The sequence below is a fragment of the Eleutherodactylus coqui genome, chromosome 2 (genome assembly GCF_035609145.1).
Source record: "Eleutherodactylus coqui strain aEleCoq1 chromosome 2, aEleCoq1.hap1, whole genome shotgun sequence".
Classification (NCBI taxonomy): Eukaryota; Metazoa; Chordata; class Amphibia; order Anura; family Eleutherodactylidae; genus Eleutherodactylus; species Eleutherodactylus coqui.
This window is the reverse complement of record NC_089838.1, coordinates 217,988,549-218,016,524: the sequence shown is the minus strand read 5'-3', so window position 1 is coordinate 218,016,524 and position 27,976 is coordinate 217,988,549. Positions and strand designations below refer to the sequence as shown.

At 42.8% G+C, this 27,976-nt stretch overlaps 1 protein-coding gene across 1 annotated transcript in view; it reads right to left on the bottom strand.

The window, feature by feature from the left end:
- KLF13 (KLF transcription factor 13) overlaps nucleotides 1-27,530 on the bottom strand; it is a 49,215-nt gene extending 21,685 nt beyond the window's left edge. The window contains exon 1 of the mRNA XM_066592493.1: nucleotides 26,961-27,530. Coding sequence (XP_066448590.1) covers nucleotides 26,961-27,351 — 391 coding nt within the window. The 5' untranslated portion in view covers nucleotides 27,352-27,530. The remainder of the gene's footprint in view (nucleotides 1-26,960) is intronic.
- Nucleotides 27,531-27,976: the final 446 nt, after the last annotated feature.

Below are 27,976 nucleotides of genomic sequence, written 5' to 3'. Positions count from 1 at the left end.
AGTCTATATTTGAAGCAAGCAAAGGGCTTGTTTTCACTTTGCTAATGAATGCCACATGTACAGGTATCATATGACCATTAAGGAAGGCCCATGTTCATACCCATACCAACAATAACAATGAAGTGGGTTTTATTTTATAAGTATTATAATAGCAATAACTCAACTTTTATTCATGAGAAAGCAAATCTCGGGCTCACTGACTCATTCTAAGGGTCTATTTAGACGGGATGGATGTCGGGCAAATGATGCCCGACACTCGTCCCCGCACATGCTTGCTCCCGTGCTGATGCTCACAGAGTGGCCAGCAGGGGGCGGGGAGGCTGCAGGAGATTTCTCTCCTTGTGCTCCCCCGCCCCTCTCCATTGACTTAACATAGCGGACGCTCAATACTGAACAGCTGCTATTTACACTGAATGATCAGCGTTCAGCTCATCGTCCATCGTTTATGCAGCATAAACGACAGACTATGAGCTGATCTCTCAGTGTAAATAATAGCCGTTCGGTACTGAATGGCCGCTATGTTAAGTCAATAGAGAGGGGCAGGGGAGCGCGAGGAGAGAAATCTCCTCCAGCCGCCCCCTGTGAGCCAGCGATACTACCTCCCATGCAGCAGCACAGGAGCAAGTATGTGCGGAGACGAGTGTCAGGCATCGTTTGCCCAACATTCGTCCCGTCTAAATGGGCCTTAAGCTCCTTTTAGACGAGCCGATTCTCATATGAACAAGAGAGTGAAGTCATCGCTAACTCGTTTGCTCTTGTACAGCCTATTTATACAAGCAGATACATCGTTTACTCATTCAAAGGAGCATCGTTCAGTATTTCCCATTCGCTGTATAGGTGAATGTGAAAGACTGAACAAGCGGTGCTTAGACTGAACAATAAGTGATCGAGCCAACAATGGTTTTTATGCCTGCATAAAATGAACGATGAGTGAAAAGCACACAATTCGCGTTCGTTGTTCACTCATTGGGTCACGTTTAGACCGAACAAATCTTCACTTTTGCTCGGTTGAACAATTTTTTGAACGATAATCGTTTCATCCAAAAGCACCTTTACCTAATTACCCCCTACTGAGATATATGCGTGTGTATAGATGGCTATCAGGATCTAGAATCTTGGAAATGCAGTGGATATCTTGTTTTTGTCTCTACTATAAATAATCACATTGGCAACATTACCTTATACTCCAAGGCTCTGTGACCAAATACCACACATCTGAAAATATGTCCCTATGGAAAATTTTTCCCACAGTAGTGTAAATTAAGATTCTCTGCTGCTTCTGAATCTCCAATAGATATGCACCATCTCTGCTGCAGGCAAAACACTGCCATTGCATTATGTATTCACCTAAATAAGCTACTAATCATAAGTATACAGTCATGGGGATGAGCTGTGGTCTCCTTTACTATAGCTGTGTCACCATCATGAGTAACTATGATGGCAGTGTCTGTGTCCCCCTCTGAAGAGCATATGTGGTACAAACACTGTAATATCACATAGGCCTTATGCTGACTGAGAAACTGACTAGTTAGGGAGAACATAAACCCAAGTAAATGTGAGCTTGTTAGAACTGAGATCACATCACCACCTGAGTAGAAAGAAAACAGGAGTTTACTAGCCAACATATATATCTATATTTTTAAAGAAAGGAACTAAAGTTTGGTCGGCTCTAAGTTTATAAATTATTTCCAAAGTACAAAGCTGTACTACTCAGATCTTGCAGGGCCATAACAGCTCTGACTGGCTTATCATGTTGATTTCTTAAGTTTTCTAAGGACAGGTCAATAGCCAAAGAACCATAACAATGCGAGTAAAACCAAGGCAGTAATAATCCAGGACGATAAAATGCAGCCTCAAGCTGACACAGATTTTCCAGTGTTCTGTGAATTAGTAGCCCACAATAAAAAGATCTTGGCATGTCTCACTCCCTCACTCCTAGCAAAACATGACATTTGCAATTTTGAAGAGAGCAGGACGTGTCTGGACTGCACCCTCTGTCCCATAGTGATCCTTTGTTTAGCATTATACAGGTAGACTTGTTTTCTTTGAGTTTCGGCTAGGCAGTGATCTCATATTTTACGATATATTACACAACTTATTTTGTTCTTACATAAAGGTGCTTTTACACAGAATGATTATTGTTAAAGAAACTCCCGCTGAATGATTCAAATTTGAACAATAATCATTCAGTGTAAACACGGCCAACGATTGAAGAATGAACAATAATCATTCAGTGTAAACACGGCCAACGATTGAAGAATGAACAATAATCATTGTGTAAACACGGCCAACGATTGAAGAATGAACAATAATCATTCAGTGTAAACACGGCCAACGATTGAAGAATGAACAATAATCATTGTGTAAACACGGCCAACGATTGAAGAATGAACAATAATCATTCAGTGTAAACACGGCCAACGATTGAAGAATGAACAATAATCATTCAGTGTAAACACGGCCAACGATTGAAGAATGAACAATAATCATTCAGTGTAAACACGGCCAACGATTGAAGAATGAACAATAATCATTCAGTGTAAACACGGCCAACGATTGAAGAATGAACAATAATCATTCAGTGTAAACACGGCCAACGATTGAAGAATGAACAATAATCATTCAGTGTAAACACGGCCAACGATTGAAGAATGAACAATAATCATTCAGTGTAAACACGGCCAACGATTGAAGAATGAACAATAATCATTCAGTGTAAACACGGCCAACGATTGAAGAACGAACAATAATCATTCAGTGTAAACGCGGCCAACGACTTAAGAATGAACAATAATCATTCAGTGTAAACACGGCCAACGATTGAAGAATGAACAATAATCATTCAGCGTAAACACGGCCAACGATTGAAGAATGAACAATAATCATTCAATGTAAACACGGCCAACGATTGAAGAATGAACAATAATCATTCAGTGTAAACACGGCCAACGACTGAAGAATGAACAATAATCATTCAGTGTAAACACGGCCAACGATTGAAGAATGAACAATAATCATTCAGTGTAAACACGGCCAACGACTGAAGAATGAACAATAATCATTCAGTGTAAACACGCCCAACGATGGAAGAATGAATAATAATCATTCAGTGTAAACATGGCCAACGACTGAAGAATGAACAATAATTTGTTTGTTTATCGTTCCCTTTTTACAAGCATGAAAAGCATCATTGGCTCGATCACTAATCGGGTGAAAGATTATCGCTACGTGTAAAAGTGCCCTAAAACATTGACTTCTTAGCATTTAATGCATTGTTTCCACAATTACAACATACAGTGTAGTGGAGAACTAACATCTCAACTGTGTACTTTCACCTGACATCTTAACATGTCAAGGACAGTAACTACAAAGCTAATTTGTATGATTCTTTAAGGGATCCATTACCTCTAACCACTTCCATTCACAATGAGTTAAACTACCTGTTTCCTGAACAAATACCATATGTATGCACCTGCATGGAGATAGACGACTATATAGGTATGAACCTATAGGTGCATACATATGGTACTTGTATAGGAAACATACTAGGATGACCAGATAGTTTATCTTCAGCTAAGCTAGAGGAAATTGCCATGACGTGAGTACCAAAAGACTGAAATCTTAAAGACTAATTTTATAATAAAAAAACACTTTGATGCAGTATAACAACTTGATGGTATACATTTACCCTTCAGGTCCAGCCTTATATGTGTTCTGATGCCCCCTTCCCAACTGCTGATAGCTTTCTGCATTGGTGACCATAGTATGTAAACATGTAATAGGCACACAACATCTGTAGTCATCGCTATTGGTAGTTGGAGTATTTCATATACAAACTCCTAGGCTCATCCCTTATCATATTGCCATTGTGTGATGTAATTAATAGTTGTAGTATTTTCTATGTTGACTCCAAAGTGCCCGATGACTCCATTCGCCACTATCTCTTGACTCCCAAATGGCCCCACTGTCTTGGCCAACTCATGATTCAGCTACAACCTAGTAGAGGACAGTTTCTGGAAAGGGCTGTGCAGGTAAATGTAATTTTCTGGGGAGGTTTACCTCCATAAGTCAAGCCCAAAGCAAAGATTTTGCCTGGTTAGACATTAAACAAGTAACATAAGAAATCTTTTCGATATAGAGTGCAGTAGTCTTTAGGAGTCAGTAGCATAAGCCACATCACAGAAAAGAGGCTTCTGTATACGAGTCCATAAGCCAGCACCTTCAGATATAGAATGCTCCATTCTGTCATAGTATGTATACAATATGTATTTACATACTCCATGCCCATTGTGCCGCTATAAATACTATGGTATTACTATTCTAACAAAATAACCAACTGCAAAAGCTGGAATTAAAGATGCTTACTTACTACAGGTCTTAAAAACTTAAAAGGCAAAACCCATATCCACCATCAGCGAACCTCAAGCCATGCACATAAAATTATACGTACTCATTCCCTAAATTCCCTATATTATTACAACATAGCCCTTTGGGGGAATCGAATTGACTACTAGTATGATTAAAGGGGTTGTTCCAATTTTAGCTCTTTAGCTGCAGGAAGTAGACAGCTCCATACATCGCACAGTGGCCTGGCTTATTACTCCAGACCGAGTCATATTTAAGTGAACGGGCTTGCAGTACCAACCTGGGCCACTATATAAAGTACGGAGCTGTCTGCTCACTGCAGCAAAACAGCTAGAAGGGAGACAACTTCTTTAATGTAATAAATGTTTACATTAATATCTATATTACATTTTATACTGTTATATGCATATTACTGTACAAAGCTTATGTTTTGCTTTACGCAGAGTTCAGATCAGGCACTTGAAGAATCAGTAATGCTATAGATCTGGGAATAATATCTGGACAACACAAGCCACTGCTATACTATATGAACATTCATGAAAGGTATTCAATAGGATAATCCACACAGCTACAGCTATGGGAAGCACATAAAACTAATTCATAACGTATGTCCTTACGTGTCTGCTACAATGCAGCTCATTATCTGTTCTCCCTACACTCCCCCATATATCTCTGATGTTTTATATATATATATTATGATTTGTTCATTTTGGCCATATGACACCAACATCTGCGGTGAAATTGTGGTTTTCCTTCCCAAAATCTACCCTTTGAGCTTAGCAGGTGTAAAGTGCCAACTTCCAGACAGCCCAGCTGTTTAAATAAAATGTTATAATATTGGAACAGAGTGGAAAAAATGGGTTCATGTAAGGTAAACCTCTAGTCGTTTCTTTGATTTCCACAGCTTATTTCCTTTGGCACAGAACAAGAAATATTGGGGTCTTTACGTTAAGGCAAATGTTGTTGCAGAGAATGTTGCCAAATGTTACTCGAGCCTCTCTCAATAGAGCCTGTGTGTGCAGAAGCATGGATTTCTAGGTAAAGTAAAAACCTAAACAACTGCTAAAGAAATCAAACCAAACTTTTAGGTATTTCGGAATTCTGTGTGTAAAGAAAGAAAAAGACAAACACATACAGTACATATACCTATAAACACACTCCATCCATATGGAAAATTTCTCTGCCACCCACCGGATTAACTGAATCGGGTATATGTATAAAAACAGACAGGCTTTTTTTTATCTAAATCTGGATTTGTAAATTTATAAAACAAGTTTTTACTGTTTTTTTTCTTATTTCCGAAAATGTTTTTGGTTTTGAATATAGGCCAAATTTATTAAGCATATGCAACAGTTTCAACTGGAGACATTTTATGGCTGGTCAGGTGAGGATATAACAAAAATACAGCCGTGTAATATATGATGTCTAGGTATTGCAGTATAAGCTCAGCTTGGTTTGGTGTCAATTACAGTCGGAGTAGTGCTTCACGTTTCTAATCTCCCAGCCAGATGCAAAACATCTTATTCTGGAGAGAAGGAGAGGAAGATGAACTAAATGTACCCAGTAAACTATAGGGATAAAATAATAGACTTTAGATTTTATTTTTTACCCATTTGGATTGTAATTAGATAAGAAAAGATCAAGGAAGAGTGTGATACCGCATGACTGTGGTCCGCAACTGTGTTTCTCCAGCTGTTAGGGTAGTTTCACACCTGCACCCAGGATTCCGTTTTCCTGCTCCATCAGGGAACAGGGAAGGGGAATCCCCTAGCTAAACGGCTCCACCTCAGGACAGAACTGCACAGCGCTGAGAGGACTCCATTGACTATAATGGGGTCCATTTAGCTTTTGCGCAGCAGAAAATCCATAGTCTTTTCGCTACATGTAAACATACCCTTGGTGCTGCTAAGGTCATTCAAGGACAAATCACCAAAGGGGTAACACCCAACTATTTTTGAATTTTTACAAAACTTTGCACATTTGTATGTTTCTAGAATGTATATAAATCTCTTAATTTTCAGACCCATAAGGTCATGGGTCAAGATATACAGGGGGATCAATTTTCCGAACGTCACCAAGAACCATAATCTAAATAATTCTTATTTTGGAAACTGTTGAGTGTAGGAAGATGTGCAAGGTGGCATTCCCTTCATAATAATATGTCTATTTACATATTTTTCCTAACACTGTAATTCCAATACAAGTTCAAGTAAAATTGGAATAAAAATTTAAATTTTTTTTGTAGAACTGAGCCACTGAGAGAAAGCTGTGAAAAATATATATATTTGCCCCGTACATTGAAATTTCTTGCCACAAATTTCTGGAAGGAGTTATTAGGAAGTTTCTCAGAAACTACAATAGTTTTCAAGATATGAATTATCAAAAATTATGGTTTTCATGATCTTCAGAAACTTCATCCCTTTTTATTACTTGACCCTAAGACCCAATGGGTCTGAAAATTAAGATTTATATATATATATTCTAGTAACAAACAAATTAGTAACGTTTTGTAAAAGATAGAGGTTTGGGTTTTACCCTTTTGGGTGATTTCATAGAATCATAGAATGGTAGAGTTGGAAGGGACCTCCAGAGTCATTGGGTCCAACCCCCTGCTCAGTGCAGGATTCACTAAATCATCCCAGACAGATGTCTGCCCAGTAGGGATGAGCGAGTATACTCGCTAAGGCACTACTCGTCCAAGTAATGTGCCTTAGCCGAGTATCTTCCTGCTCGTCCCTAAAGATTCGGGGGCCGCCGCAGCTGACAGGTGAGTTGCGGCGGGGAGCGGGGCTGAGCGGGCGGGAGAGAGAGATCTCCCCTCCGTTCCTCCCTGCTCTCCCCCGCAGCTCCCCGCCCCGCGGCGGCATCCGAATCTTTCGGGACAAGCGAGGAGATACTCGGCTAAGGCACATTACTCGAGCGAGTAGTGCCTTAGCGAGTATACTCGCTCATCCCTACTGCCCAGCCTTTGTTTGAAGACTTCTATTAAAAGAGAACTCGCCACCTCCCGTGGTAACCTGTTCCACTCAATGATCACCCTCACTGTCAGAAAGTTTTTTCTAATATCTAAGTTGTGTCTCCTCCCTTTCAGTTTCATCCCATTGCTTCTAGTCTTTCCTTGTACAAATGAGAATAGGGCTGATCCCTCTGCACTGTGACAGCCCTTCAGATATTTGTAGACAGCTATTAAGTCTCCTCCCAGTCTTCTCTTCTGCAAGCTAAACATTCCCAGATCCTTTAACCGTTCCTCATAGGACATGATTTGCAGACCGCCCACCATCTTGGTAACTCTTCTCTCAACTTGTCAGTGTCTTTTTTAAAATTGGGGTCATTTTCTTGATTCTAAACTCATTTAAAGACAATGGCAGAGCGTTTTGTTGGATGAAAAACGTGTGATGTAAGTATTGAGAATACAGTCTTTACAGCACTGCCAAATGTGAGTGCTATATAAATGAGTAAAATAATTAAAAGAAATGTTTTACACTTTTGGAGAATATTCTAATATTTTTAGGATTTTGCAGCATTATTTATTGAGCAAGGCCACATATATTTCCAACTCCCAAACTCTGTGCTACATGTGCTCTTTTGGGACATAGAGGTCTCTTTGTTGCGGGGCTATGTAAACGGACATTGTGTGTTAACGTCTATGTGACAGACTGTTAACAAAAGGTAGCGGCATTCAGTGATTGTGTAGATGCATGGGTCTGATGGGCAGATTCATTGAAAAGTGCAAGCAAAAGAAAAATGTTTGAGCTCTCAATCAAGACTCTGAAATCTTTCCTTACAATAAGACCCAAAGCTCCTTTGGATCCTAAGCACTCCTGTGGCTAATAACCTAATCCGAAACACGGGCAACTCCTGGCTAGAGGCACATGGACATTACTCAAGAATGCAGTAAACTCATATAGTTGTACATTAGATGCTGTAAAGGACATTTAGGTAAAAAAGACTATCAAAAACAAATGCAGGCTGTTTTGCTAATAAGCTTTGCTAGCTAAAGCCTGACATAGACATTTAGTGATCATTGGCTTGTTTGCTACGGAAAACCAATTCAACTTGTTTAAGTTCTTTGATCCCTCTCCATCAGGTACAATTCTGGAAGCCCCATAGGTATTACATTGTTTACAGAATTAACTTGGGCAACTTAAAATTGCTAACAATAGAAAACAATTACCAGAAGTTAGATGTTTTAGAGTTGTTCTTACCGACTATTCATAGGATGGATAACATTCCTACTCCACAATAACCCTGGGAACTACTCTTCAAGATGTATCATCCAAAAAAAACAAGTCTAATCTTCTCAGGGTCATCAAAGATATGCTGATATAGTAGTTACTCCATGTACTCTACTTTGCCAATGGTTGGTGTAGCTTAGTAGCGCTTTAAAGCAGAGCTCAAGTATCTAGCTGCCAGCTCCTAATGCCGATAATGCTTCAGTTAAACCTAGGCAAACAAGATGCATGAAGACATCTTTGTCTTTCTATGGCTTTCCCCCTTGCATACAAGGCCTTATTCAGTTGCCACAATACTACAGCATGTTTAATCCTAATACAAGTGTTCAAAAATGGCAAGTATTTGTTCAGCTGTGTGTCAACCCCAGTAACCACCTTAATGACTGGTATTCTCACTCTCTCTTGAAGTCAAAGGAAGCCGTCCGATCCACGGCCCTTACACAATTGACATTGCGGAAAGGTTGTGGATTCCGCGTCATCACTAGGTGATGATGTGGGAAAAGCGGGAGTTTTAAAAAAATCTGTACTGCCCACATCCGATGGCAAGCCGTGCAGACCATTCACCATACAGATGAAAAGGAAAGTAAGCAGGTACTCATGGACACGTCTGCTCCCAGGGCCGGATTCCGCTGTGGGTTTTTCGCATGCGGAATTGGCTCTGCCATGTGCAGGAGGCCTTAAGGGTAGATTTATAAGCTGGGCAGAGTTTTATACTTGTGTTGCTCAGACTGCTTTATTCCAAACACGCAAAGGGGAAGATGGAACAATGCCTCTAAAGTGCCACCTACTGGTAGGCAGCATCCCTGCAAATCAATGTCTGATCTTTTAATCAGCCTTGAAACAATGACTAGAAATTATGAGCCAGAGTCTTCAACAGAAAGAAAAGATAAACCATGCACAAAAAGACTGTTTTGGGGTTTTTACCCCTCATCAGTGTATAGTAGGTTGCTGGCTTTGCTAGAGAGATGCCTATAGATGTGGGTCCGAAGGGATAAAGTTTCTCATTAAGGAGAGCATCTTGTAGGTGCCAGGAGATTTATAAGGTCATGCATGCTCCTCTGGGAAATATGCAAATGGTAAAATGGAACAATACGTCTACAACGCCACCAATTAGAAGGCAACTTTCGTTCAAGTCAATGTCAGACTTTTTAACAAGCCTTGTAACAATGACTAGGAATGGCATGTTGCCATCGAGTTCATATATTGCTGACAGTGTCATACCTACTATCTGAAACAGAAATATGTCGCGACATTTCTTTTTTTAGTCTTTTTTTGATATTTTTAAGAAAATGCACAGATTTTTCCATTGTATCTGCATGTTCTTTCTAATGGCCCCATCTAGATGAGCTGATTCTTGTTTGAATGGGCGAACAAGCAAATGAGATCCCACTAACTCATTCACACTCGTGCAGCATGTTTAGGCGAATTATAGGGATTGAACAATTGCCCTTTAAACCAACGATGATTTTTATGTCTGCGGAAACTGAATGACGAATGAGAAACGAATGAGTCTGGTTTAGTAGTTGGTTCGCATTTAGACTGAACGATTATCATTCACTTTCGCTCAATTGAACAACTTTTTGAATGATTATAATCGTTGCACCAAAACGCAGTATTACACATTTTACTTATCTTCTGTGTGACACACTTATTAACCTTTTGTTCCAGAATTTAGTGCCACTTGTACCATGCATGTCAGTTTGTAAAAGTGAAATACATGTCTTGGTGTAGAAGAGGTACCATCATTTTAGCCAGTTAATGGCAGTGATGTACATTGAGACAAAAGTATCAAATAGAGCACATGCAATATATTTGCCACAACATGTCAATAAATTAGCCTAGCATTAACTTAGATATTGGCCAACATTCAGCCACCTTGGATACATGTGGGCCACAGAGTAAAAAAAAAAATCATGGGGAAAAGAACTAAAATATTGGAAACTGTGCTGAAAGCCGACATCTGTGAAATCCTACAATCCATGACTATAAATATAAGATACTTTAGACATGCGTTTATAAAATGACAGAACACAAGGTAATGTCTGGAAGCAACTTAAAACCACCAACTTTAGGAAAAAAGATAAGTTTGGCTGAAGTATTCACACAGATGTACATATGGGTGACAGTGTGTACAATAAGGGCATGGCGTGAATATAATCCCTAGATATACGTACCTTCCTAAATGAAGTGATATAGCTTCAGGTAACAGTCATTGCTCAGGTGCCAGTATTACATTGTAGACTTTTAAGGCCCCCTGTCCACGGCAGCGATTTCGCCGGCGGTAAACCGACGGTGAATTATGCCGTCTGAAGCTTTCCATAGCATTGCTATGGAAAGCGCTGGCCCCCTGTCCACATACGGAGAATCTTGCAATCTTGCAATGGAGCAATTCTCCGCTTGTGGCCGGCAATTCGCAGAATGCTGCGAATTGCCCCGATTCTTCGCAGTCAGCCTATCAGATTAGGCTGAGCGGCGGAGATTCGTCTGCGGCTCCTGCTCTCGGGCAGCAGCGCTCCGCTGCTGGATACCGCAACGCCCGTGGACAGGGGGCCTAACTGTTCAGCATTGGACATAATCACAACATAATGTCAAAAATAATAAGAAAATACAGGAATTCACAATACCCTGAGCTAGACGCCTGACAGAATCCTTAATATGAATGGAGAGCCAAGGTTAATTACAGGGGATAAGCAGTAAATTACTCTGATGAAGCACTTTGAATTATCTCTCAAGTTTTACTCACTCTGGACATAAAGACTCACTTGGTTTAAAGGAAGATACATTGTTACATTAATAGTAATTCCTGTGCAGCAGAAAACAAAATCTACAACCTTATACATAGAATACTGGAATTGGTGGTTTTTGGATTGGGGATTTCTATATATCTAAGCCTTATGGAGTACTGCACACATAAAGGGGTATTCCTTTACTTAAAGGGGTATTATCTCAGAAAATCATGGCTGAGATGGCAATACCCCTCTGTACATGGTGCTTAGGAGAATGGAAACAGTTGGATGGACTGTGCTAAAATGTTTCTATAACTCTCATTCTTCTTCTTGGCTGTTTCTGCAATTCTAACCACCCTTGGCCACTGCATACAACCGGTTGGGTCTGTGGTAAATTCTTGAGATAGGTGTGGATTTACCATACAAACCTGAGATAGGAATACCCCTTTAAGCTGGAATTGGATCTTAAAAAGAATAGAAGGATAAGTCCTTCCTTTATTGTTTGTATCTTTTTTGCTTAAATACTAAGTTATGTACCATAGTATCTTAAAAATGTGGTGTATGTCAACTAAAATGAGTGCCATTTATATTGATTGGAAAAATGAAAAAAAAAACAAAACAAAACATTGAACACTTCATGTTATGGTGCTGTTCAGGGAGGTGACAGGGAGTTGGGGGATGTATTAAAAATCGGACTCCCTGTCACCTCCCTGAACAGTACCATAACTTAGTTTATGGTGATATTCGGAGGTGAGAGGTTCCCTTCAACTGCAATTGGCCAATACTATGGGAAACATTCAGGAGTTGTTGTTCTTTTGATGATGCTGCCTGGTGGTGACAGGTTCTCTTTACAGGCGTTTTCTCACTCTTTATCTGCTGTGAGCCATGGCCACTTAGCAAGAGTGGCTTTTTAGGGCTCATGTCCACGACCATGTTGCACACATGCATGATACACAGAGAATGCAGGCAATGAAAGTCAATGGACTTTCATTCTTCCATGCACACCTGCATGTGGGCATTGCGTATCGATATGGAGGAGAAATAAATCGCAGCATGCTCTATTTCGCTGCGTATCATACATCGTGTACGGGCAGCAGAACTGAGCGGGGAATTGAAATAAAATGACACTGCGCATGTCCATGATGCATCATTCCTGGCATGCGCAGGGCCATACTTAGCCCATACGTGGCCTCTCTGCTGGCAGTGCATATTGACTATAATGTGTAAAACACTGCAGGAGATCCGCTTGCATTTTATGTATACGCCTGTGGGCATGAGCCCTTACACTGGTGGATTTAGCCCGTTTATGTATTACATGGACAGTCCTGTAAAGATATGTTACAACTAGAGATGAGCGAACCTACTCGGCCACGCCCCTTTTTCGCTCGAGTACCGCGATTTTTGAGTACTTCTTTACTTGGGCGAAAAGATTCGGGGGGCGCAGTGGGGGGTTGCAGCGGGGAGTGGGGGGAAGAGGGAGAGAAAGAGGGCTCCCCCCTGTTCCCCGCTGCTACCCCCGCTCCGCCACGCCTCCCCCCACCCCCTGGCGCCCCCCGAATCTTTTCACCCGAGTACTGAAGTACTCGAAAATCGCGGTGCTCGATCGAGCAATTACTCGAAACGAGTACGTTCGCTCATCTCTAGTTACACCAAACAAAACTTTCCTATATGACAAAAGCCAAGGGTTTTAGAAGGTGGCTCTCTTTAATGAAGGGGCTGCTTTTGGAGGGTTGTCTTCATTCCACCACATTTCTTAAATTGTGTTGTCATATCACAATAGCAGTCAATGTAATTTCCATGCATCATTTGTACGCCACGTACGCAATTTTTGAGTTCTATTCAACTGTTGCTCAAAGAAAGGCATTGTGAGAAGTGGTATCGTGGAGCAGAAGGCTCGGCTTTGTTTGTGTGTAGCTCCATACTATAACTGCTACAGCTTTCAGAAATGAACAAGCAGCTCTTATACATTCTGTAAAAATTTACAATGTGATGCTGAAATAAAATTACTTCAGACACTCAGATAATGGAATGTTTGCTGAGACCCAGAGCGCTGTGTGAAGGTTTCATTGTTTCCAAATAAGCACTTGAGGGAAATTTAAAAGAAGTGTTTAGCAAGGGTTCATAAAGAGGTGTCCTCAAATAACCTGCCAGTAGTGAGCAGGACTAGTCTGGAGAGCTCTTCTGTGTTTCCATATATACTATACACATCTGCTCTACACAGTGTCAACGTGTGTAACTGACAAGAGCTGCTGATTAGTTGTGGCCGACTACCAGCCATAAAAATCCAACGTGGCAGATCATTTCTTTGACAGATTGTGCCTGTATCATAATTCCTGACCATTGTTTATCAATACAGAAAAAGCTACATTGTAATTCTATAGTCAAGAGCAGCAATACCCGCCCTAAAACCACAGTAAATAGGGCTTTTTTTCTTTCTTTTTTTTTTCTTTTAAGACTGTTCTAGGAAATGTTCCATAAACTGTTTCTATAGAAAGGTACACGTAATAACTGCACATGTGGTTTTTATATACGCTGTGTTATTGCGATGTGTTTTTATCCCATCAGATAATGAGTAAATAACAGAATATATCGCTGTGCTATGTTTTCGCCAGAAACAGGATGGGCTGTTAAATATCCAGATCTAGGTACGTTTCTAGCGCATACATTCCAACTTCCAAGAGATTTGTTAGACTTGCTATATATCATGTTAAACTATTGCTACAAGGGTCAACAATAATTTTGTGTGACAAATATTACGGTCTCTCAGGCACATTTGCGGTCTGTGGTTTACTGAGTACATTGATTTTCCTAGAATGATGTAGAACATGTAAGGGGGGAGCAGTCCAGCTTGTACGTTCTAGCTTGCAGTATACTTTATGATATAATCAGGTTTATTTCTTCTATCTCGGAGTATGTAAAGTTTAGATTTCCCCCTTATAGAAAGCAAAAAAATAGGAGTATGTAGGCAAATGGAAACACAGCTGCTTATCGAATGGGATTCATATTGGCAAATCAGCTTGATCAGTAAGATAAGAGAGGCATTGTGTGGTACTGTCAGTCCCAATACCAGGGGATCTTGTAGCACATCCAGCGAACCCACCCTGCCCCGTGCGCTGAATTATTACAGGACATGATAGATCCTCTTCAAAGGGGTTGTACCAGGATAACTTTGTGTCCCCCGTCGTCCTCACTGCAGGGTTTACTGCACCCCTCGCAGTGATCAGAAGATTGAATTGAGAGCTGGTCATGTAAGTGAGCTGCTGCTCTATTCACCTTCAGTGGGACTGATGGAAATAGCCAAGCGGCAAGTACTCGAGTATTTCTGTCAGCCCCATTGAAATAAATAGAGCAGAGACTACCCATGCTCAGCCAGCGTACCATTCATTTTAATGTCCTTGTGGAGGGTGAGGCTGCAGTAACAGACAGAGGGGGACAGAGAAACCCTGCTATGTGGATCAGTGGGGGTATCAGCAATGAGACCCACACTGATAAGCAAGTTATTCCCTATCTTGTGGATAGAGAATAACTTGTAATCCTGGCATAACCCCTTTAGAGAAATGTCGCAACCCTACAGCATGGTCTGCAAAATCAGAGCTTAGATGGATTATATTAGGTAATTAGAACACATCAAGGCCTCATTTTAGTAATACATACTGCTGAATAACCCATTTAAAGAGGTTTTTCTTTTGAAGACGGGGTTCAATCAATTAAGACATTTCTTTATGACTTTATTAGATTGTTGTGCCCATTGGTTTTATAAGTGTGGGCACCTTGAATGCTTCCCTAGTGGAAATACCTGCTGGCAGGAAGGGGTTGCTCAAAGCATATATCATCACCTAATAAGAATTCTTTGATTTAGAACCCAACGAGTTGATCATGTTGAATACCATACTAAGAAGACTTGGAGAAGTTCATGAACCTTTGGAGCGCTTGGTTTATCTTCTCACACGGAGACCTCAGTCCACCAATCGTTAATGCCCCATAACCATCGGATTACTTTCATCCCACTACTTGATTTTACTATATGAATGTTTAATTCCTGTATTCTCTTCTGATTCTCCTCATTGCAAATTCAACAGAGCTGTCATTGTTCTATGTTGTTTGATCAAATGATTTCTAATGTGATTATTTACCATCTTTGATTCTACCCTTGTTGTAGCCCCCCTCATTTACCTTAATGGAAAAAAAAGCAAAAATATGCAAAAAAAATACTATACTGTACTGAATTCTTATATTAAACTACTCAAAAGGTAGAAAGGAGTATCAGTTCGGTCACACAAACGTTTAGCTCCTTTAATGAGGACCCAAATCTGCCATAATTTCATGTTTATGGTACAAATGATGCTGTCTTAGCACCATTTGCTCATTATATCAGTGTTTCCCCAAGAACCGCACCCAGTGATGTAAAGAACATTGTGGAAAACAGCTGTTTTCAGTTAAATCTGGTAAGAATGAGAAGCCCTGCGCACACAACCTTTACACATTTTTTATTTTATACAGTAGCTTATTTCATTTTCTACTCTAAGTGATTTGTGTATAGACTGACTACAAGTATCCAGCGAAGAAGGGCTGCTGAACGCATAGAGATGTGATAGTTCAGCTACACTTTTAAAAGTTTTCCGGGATTGACTATTGATGATCTATCCTCAGGCTAAGGCATCAATAGTTGATTGGCAGGGGTACGTTACTCCAATTCCCCACTTATCAGCTGTTTGCTGGGCGCACGGTCATTGTGGACAGAAACGGAAGCAGTCAGTTCTGTCCGTAATGCAACGGTCCAGCTTGGCTTTGCAGGTATGCCTCCTATTAAATTCAATGGGAGCTATGCCAGTATTACCAAACAGGGCTGCTGCACTAGAGTCGTCTGCTTCTGGCTCTTTTCGCAATGACCGATATTAGCTGATCAGCGGGGATCCTGAGTGATGAACCCCGCCGATCAAGTATTTATGATCTATCCTGAGGATAGGAAATCAATGGTAAAGACCCAGAAAACCCTTTAACAGTCGATTTTTAAAGGAACAGAGCGTTCCCTATACTGATATGCATATCAGTTTAGGCATTTTACAGTAGAACACAACTATGTCAAATGTGTCGGTAGCATCCCATTACAGTAATTTTCTGACAAATTGCCCTTCTTCTGCTCAGTGATAAACCTATTATATGGTATATATTCATCTCTGAGACAGGCAAGATTAATTTACAACTTTTTCAGTGTAAGACAAACAACTTGTCATCTTGGACCTTTATCCTGGTATTGATTGTGTTTATACAAGGGCTGAAAAAATACCTGATCGCCATCATCAACCTCCATCTTGCATTGTGAAAGCAAGCATAGGCCGCTCCTGCCAAACGCTGCAAGTACACGGCTGAGACTGAAAAGTACCTTTACATGGGACGATTATCAGCCAAATAATGACTCGAAAGAGCAAATTCAAGCGATGGTCTTTAGTGGAAACATGGCCACTCACAGGGTAACTAGCTCTAAGTCGCTAACTATATTGTTTTAGCTTACCGAAAAAATAGTCACTGATCAATCAAAAGACATCTGGTGTAAAGTCAGTGGTTTGTAATTAAATGAATTTACATGAAGATACACAGGGGCGGATTGGACGGTGGGGCAGGGAGGCACGTACCGCTGGGCCAGGCCTCCAGAAGATGTTTAGGGCTGCCTGTCACCACTCCCCCACTCATAAGCCTCCAAAAAAGCTGCCTGTCCACGGGCAATTCTTCACTGCGTTTCCCGCGGCGATAATCCTGCCGAGGCAAACGCAGTGAATGCTTTCCATAGATTACTATGGAAAGCGTAGCCTTGCTGTCCATGAGCGGAGGATCATAGCGATTCTCCGCTCATGGGTTTTAAATCGCAGCATGCTGCAATTAGCAGCGATTCTCCGCGGTGAGCCTGTCAGATAGGCTCAGCGCGGAGAACCATCAGCTCTCCCCTGCTCCTGCCGGTGGCTCCCACGGCAAAGATCCGCCGCGGGATATTGCTACGCTCGTGGACAGGAGCCCTTAAGGAACCTTATGTGGCGTTAGTCCATGACAGAGATTATCTTCCTCATTTACACACGCACTATGCCCTCTGATGCTCCGATGCTACACTGTATACTGTAGCTCCTTCTTCCCTGTCCCCAAGCGGGTGGAGGAGTGAAGGGACGACAGTACACAGTGTAATATCGCCATGTGCAGAGGGTAGAGCGTGTTTGTATATGCAGGAAAATAATCTCTGCCATGGACTAATGTCACACAGGGTTCCTTATTAGTCAGTGGTGCCACATGGGTAGGTTCCCATAACTAAGTAGGGACCACACAAGGGGCCCTATTGATAGGTAGGGACCACAGCAGTGTCAGTACTAAATGGGGCCCTATTACTAAGTGGAGTCACACAGGGGGGTCCCTTTTACTAAATGCAGCATGCATCAGGGGTACAACTACTAAGTGGGGACCACAGCAAGGGCACAGTTGGTTCTGGTGCTGTATTTATGTTATGAGCTTGCTTCCAGGGTTGTACTTATGTACTGAGATTGGTTCTGGTGCTTTATTTATGTTATGAGTTTGGTTCTGGTATTGTATTTATGCTATGAGTTTTGTTCCACTGCTGTATTTATGTCATGAGCTTGGCTCTAGTGCTGTATTTATGTTATGAGGCTGGTTCTGGTGCTGTATTTATGTTATGAGCTTGGCTATTGTGCTATATTTATGCTATAAGTTTGGTTCTTGTGCTGTATTTATGTTATGAGCTTGGTTCTGGGTCTGCATTTATGCACTGAGTTTCATTCTAGCGTTGTATGTATGATATGAGCTTGTATTTGGTGCTGTATTTATGTTATGAGCTTGGTTCTGGGGCTTTATTTATGTTATGAGATTGATTCTGGTGCTGTTTGTATTTAAATTCAATGAAAGGGGTGAAATCTGCTGCAGATCCTCAGCAAAATCTGCAACAAATCAGCCATGTCTGAGCACATCCAAAATCTCGCCTCTTGTTACGGATTATGACATGGATTTTGGTGTGGATCCACTGTAGATTTCACCCCTTACTTATGTTGCTACAGCAAAAAGTAGCTCATTGGCATGTCCAGGTATCACACAAAAGGCACAATGATACTAATGGGCATCAAGTACATTATGTGCCAACACAAAAACATTTCTGTACATCGGCTAGCTGGATTCTAAGTCATGTCTGGCCCTGCGAATGAATCACTTAACACAGAGCTGAAAGAAGCCGCACAATTTGAAATCGACAAGGTGAAATTACATCTGGTCTTTGTACCAGCAATTATTCACTGTGACATTTATGACAAACCACTGCTAATACATTTTAATGAAATATTTTGTGCAATGTCTTTGCTGTCTAAGGATGCGCAATAAAAAAACACCAAATTGACTCTTCCCTGAAAAGGTCTTGTAGCCACTTGTTTTTAACACTTCTAGCGGTTCATAAAGGAACATGCAAGACGAAAGACAAAGAGAAAAAGACTTAAATCTGATGAGTTGTACAGCAGCTGTAGAGGCGAGAACAAATTACTTGGTCAGCAGAAACCAACAATACTTGTGAAACCTGCATTGCGTAGGTTCTGATGGAAAAGCCAAAAATGAACAAACACAAGAAAGAGGAACTTGTACTCATGAGAAAAGTGGTGCCAGGAAATAGGCTAGGAAGTCTACTGGATTTCAAAGTAATATCCCTTTTATGTACAGTTAGTCAACAAAGCAAAGTGAAACCATCTATAATTAACAGAGTGTTGATCTCAGCTTGTCTGAGGCACATCATTCTACGGAAAACATTATACGGTTATACCTAGAAGAGAGTAGAATTATATATTTAAAGGGGGTTAGACCATTGTTTATAAATAAAGCTATCTAAATGGTTACTAGATACAAGATAACTGTTTCAGCTATGTAAGAAAAGTTTACATAACTTTTAAAAAGTTTACATAACGTTTCGGTGAGTGTGTTCCAAAAGTGATGAATTCAAAAAAAGGGGGCTTTATCTAAAGCCAACATATACTTTCTGGCTATTACATGAGATGCAGAGCTATTGAAACAGTTCTGTACCATTTAATTTGGTATATATATATATATATATATATATATATATATATATTATAAAGTTACATAGTATAGAGCCTATAGGATTGGATTGAGCATTAAACCCAATCTTAATAACATAATTCATATTCTGAAGATCTACTATCCTCCAGATAGATAATAAAAGTCTGATCGGTGGGGGTCTCAGAATTCAGAACGGGGGTTCCATGTCCCCCTCTCCTCCCCAATTCACGGTGAGGAGTAGCATACAGCAGTGGCCGAGCATATGCGGTACGGCTCCATTCATTTCATTGGGGCTGACACCTGTTTATTGCAGCTGAGTGCCCCATTCTCTGGGATGTGAGAGCAGCAAATGGCAGGACTATTGTGTTCAATGGAGGAGGAATGCATTCATCAAACTCCATTAAGTCTCAGCCATCTTGCCTGCAACTACTATTCATGTCAGAAGGATTTACAGCCACATTAACACGTAACCGAGGTTGATGAATTTCTCCCACTGGAAAAGCATGCCATTTTCAGAGTTGACTGTGGTTTTCTCTTGCAATGGAAGGACAGTTTCTATTATGGTTTAATTTACGAGCCATCTGATATAATGGTGTTAAAAGGATTTAAGTTTTTTGTAACCCTTTATAAAAAAAAAAAGAAAGGACGAGTTGGTTGGACACTCTTGAAAATTTCACCTGCAGAACACATTGTGATGGAAGGAATACAAATAGGCCAGAAAGTCAGAACCATGGCCTCTCCAGTATAACGTATCCTGCGGATTATTTGACACCGTGCCAGAGTGGAGTAAACCCTAATCCTCTATTTAATCTAAGATGAGGTCTGCTTTCAGTGAGACTCAACAGATAATAGAGAAGTAGGAAGCAAACTTGGCAGCTTACATACTTGGCAGAAAAGCAGTGTCTTCAGTTGACCTATATTACGAAAAACGGGCTGGCAAAACATTTGTGTATAGACGAGCGCAGCCTGCTGTAGCCTTTACCCTCTAATATTATACTACATATGCACTGAGGTTTTTAATTGAATAAATCCATAATTTTTCCTCTAATTGATCTGAAAAACATGTCATTAATTACAGTAATTTACCTTCATTTGTGTGAGGTATGTATCATGAAGCCAGGCTGTTCAGTTAATTAAGACTGTTTGATGTCAAGCCCTATCATTTGTGAACTTGCTATGGAGTAAAAAAAAACTGATTCTTAGAAAAGAAAAAATACTTTAAAATATTACTTTTATTCATTAACAATAAAATGCTATACTCTAATATAATATGTATCAATTGCTAAACTGGGTAAATTGATTCAAAGGTGTATTCCCCCTCATTAACAAACAGCTAATCACCCTTTAGGGCTTATTCACACAAGTGTATATTGGCCGCCGTTTTCACGGCCGGACGATATACGCTACCATCTGATGCATTGGATTCCAATGCATCAAATCTCACAGGCGTATTTCTGTGGCGTAAAAGCGCCCGGCCGTCAAATATAGCGCTGGGTAGCAAAGATGGTCCTGGAACTATCTTTGTGCTTGGAATACGTCAGCCGCTGCATAGACTCCTATGGAAGCTAATGACAGTGGCCGGAGAAGCGAGGCAGTTTAGCAGCGTGACTTCTCTCCTCCTCTCTCCTTCCCTCCGGCTGTTTGCAAAGGGAGGGGGTGGGACGAGGGTGAAGCTAAGCTCCGACCCGCTCCACTCCTATTGCAAACAGCCGGTGGGAAGGAGAGAGGTGAGCCGGCGAGGGGGAGGGAAGGAGAGGCAACGGCATTGCGGCCCCCCGCGTATATGTACTGGGCCCATGCCGTCTGAGCGGGCATACAAACATTTGATTTGTGCGCCCGTTCGCGCGTTTTTACGGCGCTAGCGGGCGCGCATAAAAACGCCTATGCTTGTGGGAAAGAGCCCTCGGGTATATTGTGCAATTTTCCAAATCTTTATAAACAACCTAATGAGAAATTCTAGTTCTGATTTTCCTGATCTAGAAGGATAGCTGCCTGACATTAACCCCTTAATGTCACGGGATTTAAGTTTATGTCCGCGCAGGGTGGTAGTTAACACAACAAGACATAAACTTACGTCTTGTGGATGGCGCAGGCTCAGAAGTGAGCCAACTCCATCCCGTAGTGGCTATGACTGATAGTCAGCATCCTGCTGCAATAGTGGCGGGTCGATGAGAACACCTATCCCGCTCTTAACCCTTTACATGCCACGATCAATGTACAAAGGGTTTGCAGAGGGAGCCCGCTCCCTCTGTGACGTCATCGGTCCTTCACGTAGGGCTGATTGGTTACCATAGCAACTGGCAGCCCATTTTTAACCAAAACAAATTACTCAGAAAAACCCTTTAGGTCGGCTGCACACGGGCGGGTCAGATTCCAAATGCAGAATCCGCGACTCTTGCGCAATGTCTTTGACTTCAATGGAAGCCGTCATTGCAGATTCTGCGCAAAAATAGAACATGCTGCGATTGTTCCTCCACAACCGGAAAATCGCAATTGATTTCCACTTGTGCGCAGGGGGAAAAAAATCGCTTTTTCCATAGCCTGTTATGGGCGGTATTTGCTGCGGAATCCGGAGGCGGGCGCCTGCTCCGGATTCCGCAATGCAAATCCGCTTGTGTGTAGGTGTCCTATTTAAGGTGCATTGAAATGTAAATATATAAAGGGGGAAGATACATTTTTTTTAAATAACATATTTCCACTGTTTGTTGTGATTCCACATTACTGACTGCTATGAATTCCTGCCAAGAGGATTTGCATGAATCTTCACTACAACCGTTAGTACTTGTTGACAAGATCTGCAGCGGTAAACAGATGAGATCATCGGTATGGGAAAGCCATTGAATTTTCCATGCATCCACTCCTAATGGAAGTTCAGAGAGACTTGCTGAGTGTTCAGAGCAGGATGTGAGTGTCTGCACTCAAGTGTAGCAATTAACTGACCTCCATTGTATGCTAACAATACTCGGCTCTACTGAAATCACACGACAAGTCAGATCCCTGCAAAAAAGGCCAATAACACAAAGACAAACCAAATAGTGGAGAAAACAAACCACACTGCTCCATATTTAACAAATGCATCTAAATTTGGAGTGAAATAAGGTTTCTGGCATCGCTAGACGTTTCCACTTTCCCAAAACAGCTGATTTACAATTGGAAAAAAGAAAACACATGGCTTCATTCTAAAAACAGAACCAAAACCACATGGCACATCTATTGGCCATCCAAGTTTATTTCTGACTTCTTGGAGATCCCACACTTTCTCTGTAGCCAAATAATAATACTCTGTAATCTTCATATTTTGTAAGATATACTGCAAGGCTTAAAAAAAAAAAAGCAGAATGAAATGACTATTCATGAAGCAAACAGCCTGACTTTATATAGGCCTGTATTTACAGTGAGGCATTTAGTGAAATGGATTTACTTTGCTCATTACGAGTGTCTTGGAAGTACAGGCTTCTATTGTACTGTACTTGTGTTTGTTTTCCTATAGTCAGGCAATTGGGAATTCACAAACAAAATAGAACGTGTGCCCATACGTGTAACAATGCGCAGGCCTGTTCTGCCTGGTTTGACTATATTGGAAATGAGTAATATGAGAATGGCTGAGGGGGTGAGCAGACCATTATAGGGCCAGCAACCTCAACAGGAGTCCCATGCCAAGACGCATTTAGAACAAGCAAAAGGGATTTTTTTTTTCAGTTACTGTTAAAGTGTATTTTCATATCACGTGGGGAGTCTGGATTGGGTTGGACACCAGATGAAACCAAACTAATATTCTTGTTAACTGAGGTTACACATAATTATGAGCAAGCACTGTGTGAGGTCTGAGGAAATGTTGTGCCAAGAATGTATGATGACCTAAGACATGTGCACTGCTCAAAACATTTAAGGGAACACTTAAAGTGTACCTAACTTTTCAGATAACTTTTCAATCTAAACTGTTGTGTGTACATAAGGAATAACACTAATTCTGGCGATTATATGAATTGTATCCAGTATCTTTCCTCCATTTTCCCGTATGCAAGGAATATATCTGATTCTAAGTCCTCTCAGAACTGGTGCGAGGAGCCCGGCTGCTGTGCTGTGTTCTTTAGATTGTACAGAGAACTGCAGATCCTGCTTTCTGTAAGGCAGGTCTCACACAACCGGATTTCAATAGCTAAATCTGTGATGATTACCAAGGACGAACCGTGGTATTCTCTGCCTATTGAAAAAATAGAGCCTTTGCATGTCTGCTCAAATGAGCGGATAGCGATTGTGATTACCGCAAGCGGATTTAAAATCGCAGCATGTTCTATTTTTGTGCGGAATCCGCATGGACGGCTTCCATTGAAATCAATGGAAGCCGTCTAATCCGCAGTCCATCTGCAATTGACAATGCAGATAGGCTGCGGGTACCCAAGTCATCGTCTAGAGACGGACGGGAAAAACAAATATTTTTAAAATCTGTACACGCGTGACTGACGGCAAGCGTCCGTGATCATCCGCAATACAGAAAGTGAAGGTATGTGGGGTCACTGGGCAGAGTCAGAGCTGGTTTCTGCTGCAGGCTTCACCTGCAGAATCCGACTTGTTCGGATGAGACCGGCCTTACACACATAAAATTATGCTATAGGGTAGTGTACAGCAATAGTGAGCAGTGGAGATGTGATTTATGTAGATAAAGCACCATAAAAAGTGACTTCGGTTGTTTCCCATCTGCGGCCTGGATTCTGTTGTCCTGCTCCATTTGGGGAGCAGGAAAGGGGAATCTCCTGGCCAAGCAGGTCCATCTTATGATGGAAACGAACAGTGCCGAATGGACCCCATTGACTATAATGGGGTCCGCTCAGCTGCTCGACATTTTATCGACTGAAAAAGCGCTATATGCAGAGCTTTTACTTCTGGTATTTTGTGCCGTATCTGCAGCGGTACCTCCAAACGGAGGTCCCAACACAGATGTGAAAGCAGACTTACTATTAGCTTGCAGGCAGCAACCGTGAGTTTGAGTCTCCCTTTTCCTCCTCCCCTGCTCTCTATACATTTGCATGAGCATGATAACTCCCCAACCTCTACTCTAGTTTCTCAATGTTTCCTGTCAATCAACCGAAAGCAGACTGTTAACTAAAAGAGACCCCAAGTGACCAGCACTTTAGGGTGATTTCTCTGAACAAAACTGTAATTTTAGGTAAATAAAGTAAATAACAATTTTGCTAGTTAACACACTGGCTATCATATAAGCACAAGCTGTTTGAAAGCTCAGTGTCCATTTAAAGAGTACTTCTAAAAAGAAACTTTTGATCAGGAGGGGTCCATGGGCCCAGACCCTCACGGATCACTGAAATGAAGGAACTGTAGTACTCACCTGACTCCTATACATCTGTATTCAGCTGCTGAGTAGAGCTGACAAGGAGTGATGACAGCCAAATAGGCAAGGCGCTTGGGTGAGTGCTGCAGCCCCTTCATTTCAGCTATCAGCAGGGGTCTCAGCACTCGGACCCCCATTGAACAAAACTTTAAACATGTCGCTCTGACACGTCAAACGTTTTTTAAAAGTTCAGTTACTCTTTAAATCACAGATCAGATCTCGATGACTGAAAGATGTGCAAACCTGCTCTAGTCTGTAAAGAGAACGGGTCCAGTGGCGGACCTGCACCTGCCAATCCTGGTGTACTCTGGTGGCTGCCAGTTGAGCTGCATGGTGGTGGACTGTAAGTAAGTACAGGTCCCACAAGACCTCAAGTTGTCAGGCCACTCTCAAGGAGTCTCCTTCTGACCTCAGGTCAGAAGCATGCAGACTAGTAGCTGGCGGGGGGTCATCTCTGGCAGTATTCCTCCTGTTCCTCCTCTCACAAAGGAGCAGATACCAGTTCTGATGTTAGGTTAATGCTCCTCTACAGCCCTGTCCATCCCTCCTCGTGTAGCAGATCATGTCTTGGTATCTGCTCCATGCTCTTGAGATTGTGCTGAAGCACAGCAAACCTTCGTATGATGTGCCATCCTGAAGGAACAGGACTCCCTGTTCCCATTGCTTGGGCAGCAGGTACCATCTTCTAGTACTACCAAGAAGAATCAGTCAGGAAGGATAAAGAGTAATTCTCTGTGGCCACCACCTACAAAATCACTCCTCTTTGGGGTTGTCTTGTTGTCACTTTGTTGCACCTGTTGTCACTTTCAGCAGCTGAACTTCATTCACCATCTCTTATGCTCCTTGCTGGATTGATATTGCTGAAGTTAGGTGACTTGGGGTTATACTGTGATGACTTATCCTCTGGATAAACCATCAGTAGTTGATGGATGGGAGTCCACCACTCGGGCCCCCCGTCCATCAACTGACCATCCGTTTGGTCATCAATGGTCGCTGCAGAAAGCGGGAGTGCTGAATTCACTCCCGTTGATTTCAATGATAGTGCAGCGCTGCTTCCATGGTCAGGACCGCCTCCGCTCACCTACTGATGATCTATCCTGAGGCTAGGTCATGAATAGTATAAGTCCCGAACAATCCCTTTAACAGGTGAGGACTGTTTAGTCTTTCATTTGAGTCAATTCCCTGTGCTTACCAACTTTTCGAAAAGTTCCAGAACACCCCTTTTAGGGCAGCTCTCAGCTGGAGACTGGCGTTACTAGGGACAACAGATGGGTTGCTAGGGGCGATCAGTCAGAAAACGTCAATGAAAAGACTGGTTGTTAGGCAGTGTGTATGCCGAGAGGCCAAAGTTCAAAGACTTGGCTCAAAACTACACTGCTAGATACCAGGCACCCAGGTGAAAGCTATCGCCCCATCATTCATCAGCAAGAGGGGGGGGGGGGGTTGTATTATAAAATGATCAATTTCAGTAAGAATTAAAGGGGCTGTACCAAGATTACAGGTTATCACCATCACCGATAGGCGGGGGTCTTACTGCTGCTCTGAAGAACGGGGTGGGGGTCCCGTGTCCCCCTCACTGTGAGGTTACTGCACCCCTCCAGCAGGGAGGAAGAGACGGAAAGCTGACGCTCCGTTTTGTATCAATGGGCCTGCGGAAATATCCCAGCACCCCAAATAAATGGAGAGCTCCACCGCCATGTGCAGCCAGCGCTCCGCTGAGGACGTGGGACCCCCACCAATCAGCACGTATCCCCCCACCTGTGGCTACAAGGTAACATGTAACCTTCCTGCAGCCATCAGAACCTTGGTAAAAAAAAAAACTATATGAAGAAACCATTAAAACGCCGCGTGTGATATACACTGTGTTACACGCTGCCATCTTGGTGACACCTCCCAGTCTGCAGGTACAACACCCGCCACCTCCCGCCTGTCACACCCGCCGCCGCCCGCACGGGGCGAGGTCGTGTGACTGGAGCGCGAGGCGACATTGTGTAAAGGCTGGGTGGGCGTGTCCGCCGGGAAGGTGTGTCCCGGGTGGGCGTGTCCCGTATAACAAAGAACCCGGCGAGATCCCTTCTGCCCGGCACTCCGGACAGCACCTGCTGCGGCGCCGTGCACACGGGTCACGTGAGGTGCCGCCCAGTACTGTATACACCATACTGTCCTATATACACCACCTGCCGGGGGCGCTCGCAGCACGCCTTGTCTGCCCATCAGCTAGTACAGGGGGGGACTGACCTGTGTGTGTCCTCAGATGAGCCTTCAGATGGGAAGACTTGCCATAGACTTTCTCGCAGCCCTGGTAGGGACACTTGTGCTTCTTGAGGGGGGACTCTGGGGCCCCTCTGCTCTTGCCCCGGCGGGCCCTTTGTCTCAGCAGGTTGGGCTGCGGAGGTGTGGCCGCCCTGTCCGCACTCTGCTCCGTCTCCTCCCGGCTCTCCTTCCCCTCCTCCGTCCGATCGGCCACTTGCTGGTTGAAGTCCGCCAGGATGCGGGCCACCACGAACAGGGAAGCGTTCTTGTCATCTGCGGGGGCTGCGGGCGGCGGGGCGCTGTGGACGACGGCCCGGCTGGACATGGACACCAGGCACTCCGCCGCGAAGTGATCCACATAGGCCACCGAGGACATTTTCCGTGCGGGATCTATGGATCGTTAGCTGACAGCACTTGGTCCATCCAGATCAGAGCGGGAGATCCATGCGAGTGGTGACACTGACAGCTGCCCATAGATCCTCCTAGATCCCCGGGATCTACATGTTGTGCCGCACCAGCAGCCGCTCAGTGTGTCCCACGTGGGGGCGTGGCCTGTGGAACATCTGTGCGTGACGTCAGCAGCAGCCACATCCTGGGCAGGAGAAGTCCTGGCGGCACGGGGCTGCTCACACTTGTGCCTGCTCAGCACATCAGTCACTGCAAGGAGAGGGGACGGCAGCAGTCCCATGTGCCTGCTCAGCAGCAGCAGTCCCTGCAAGGAGAGGGGACGGCAGCAGTCCTATGATCAGTAGTGCCATGTGCCTGCATAGCAGCAGCAGTCCCCTGTGCCTGCTCAGCACATCAGTCCCTGCAAGGAGAGGGGACAGCAGCAGTCCGATGGTCAGCTGCAGCAGTCCAATGTGCCTGCTCAGCACATCAGTCCCTGCAAAGAGAGGGGACAGTAGCAGTTCCTTGGTCAGCAGTCCCATGGTCAGCAGCAGCAGTCCCATGTGCCTGCTCAGCACCTCAGTCCCTGCAAAGAGAGGGGACAGCAGCAGTCA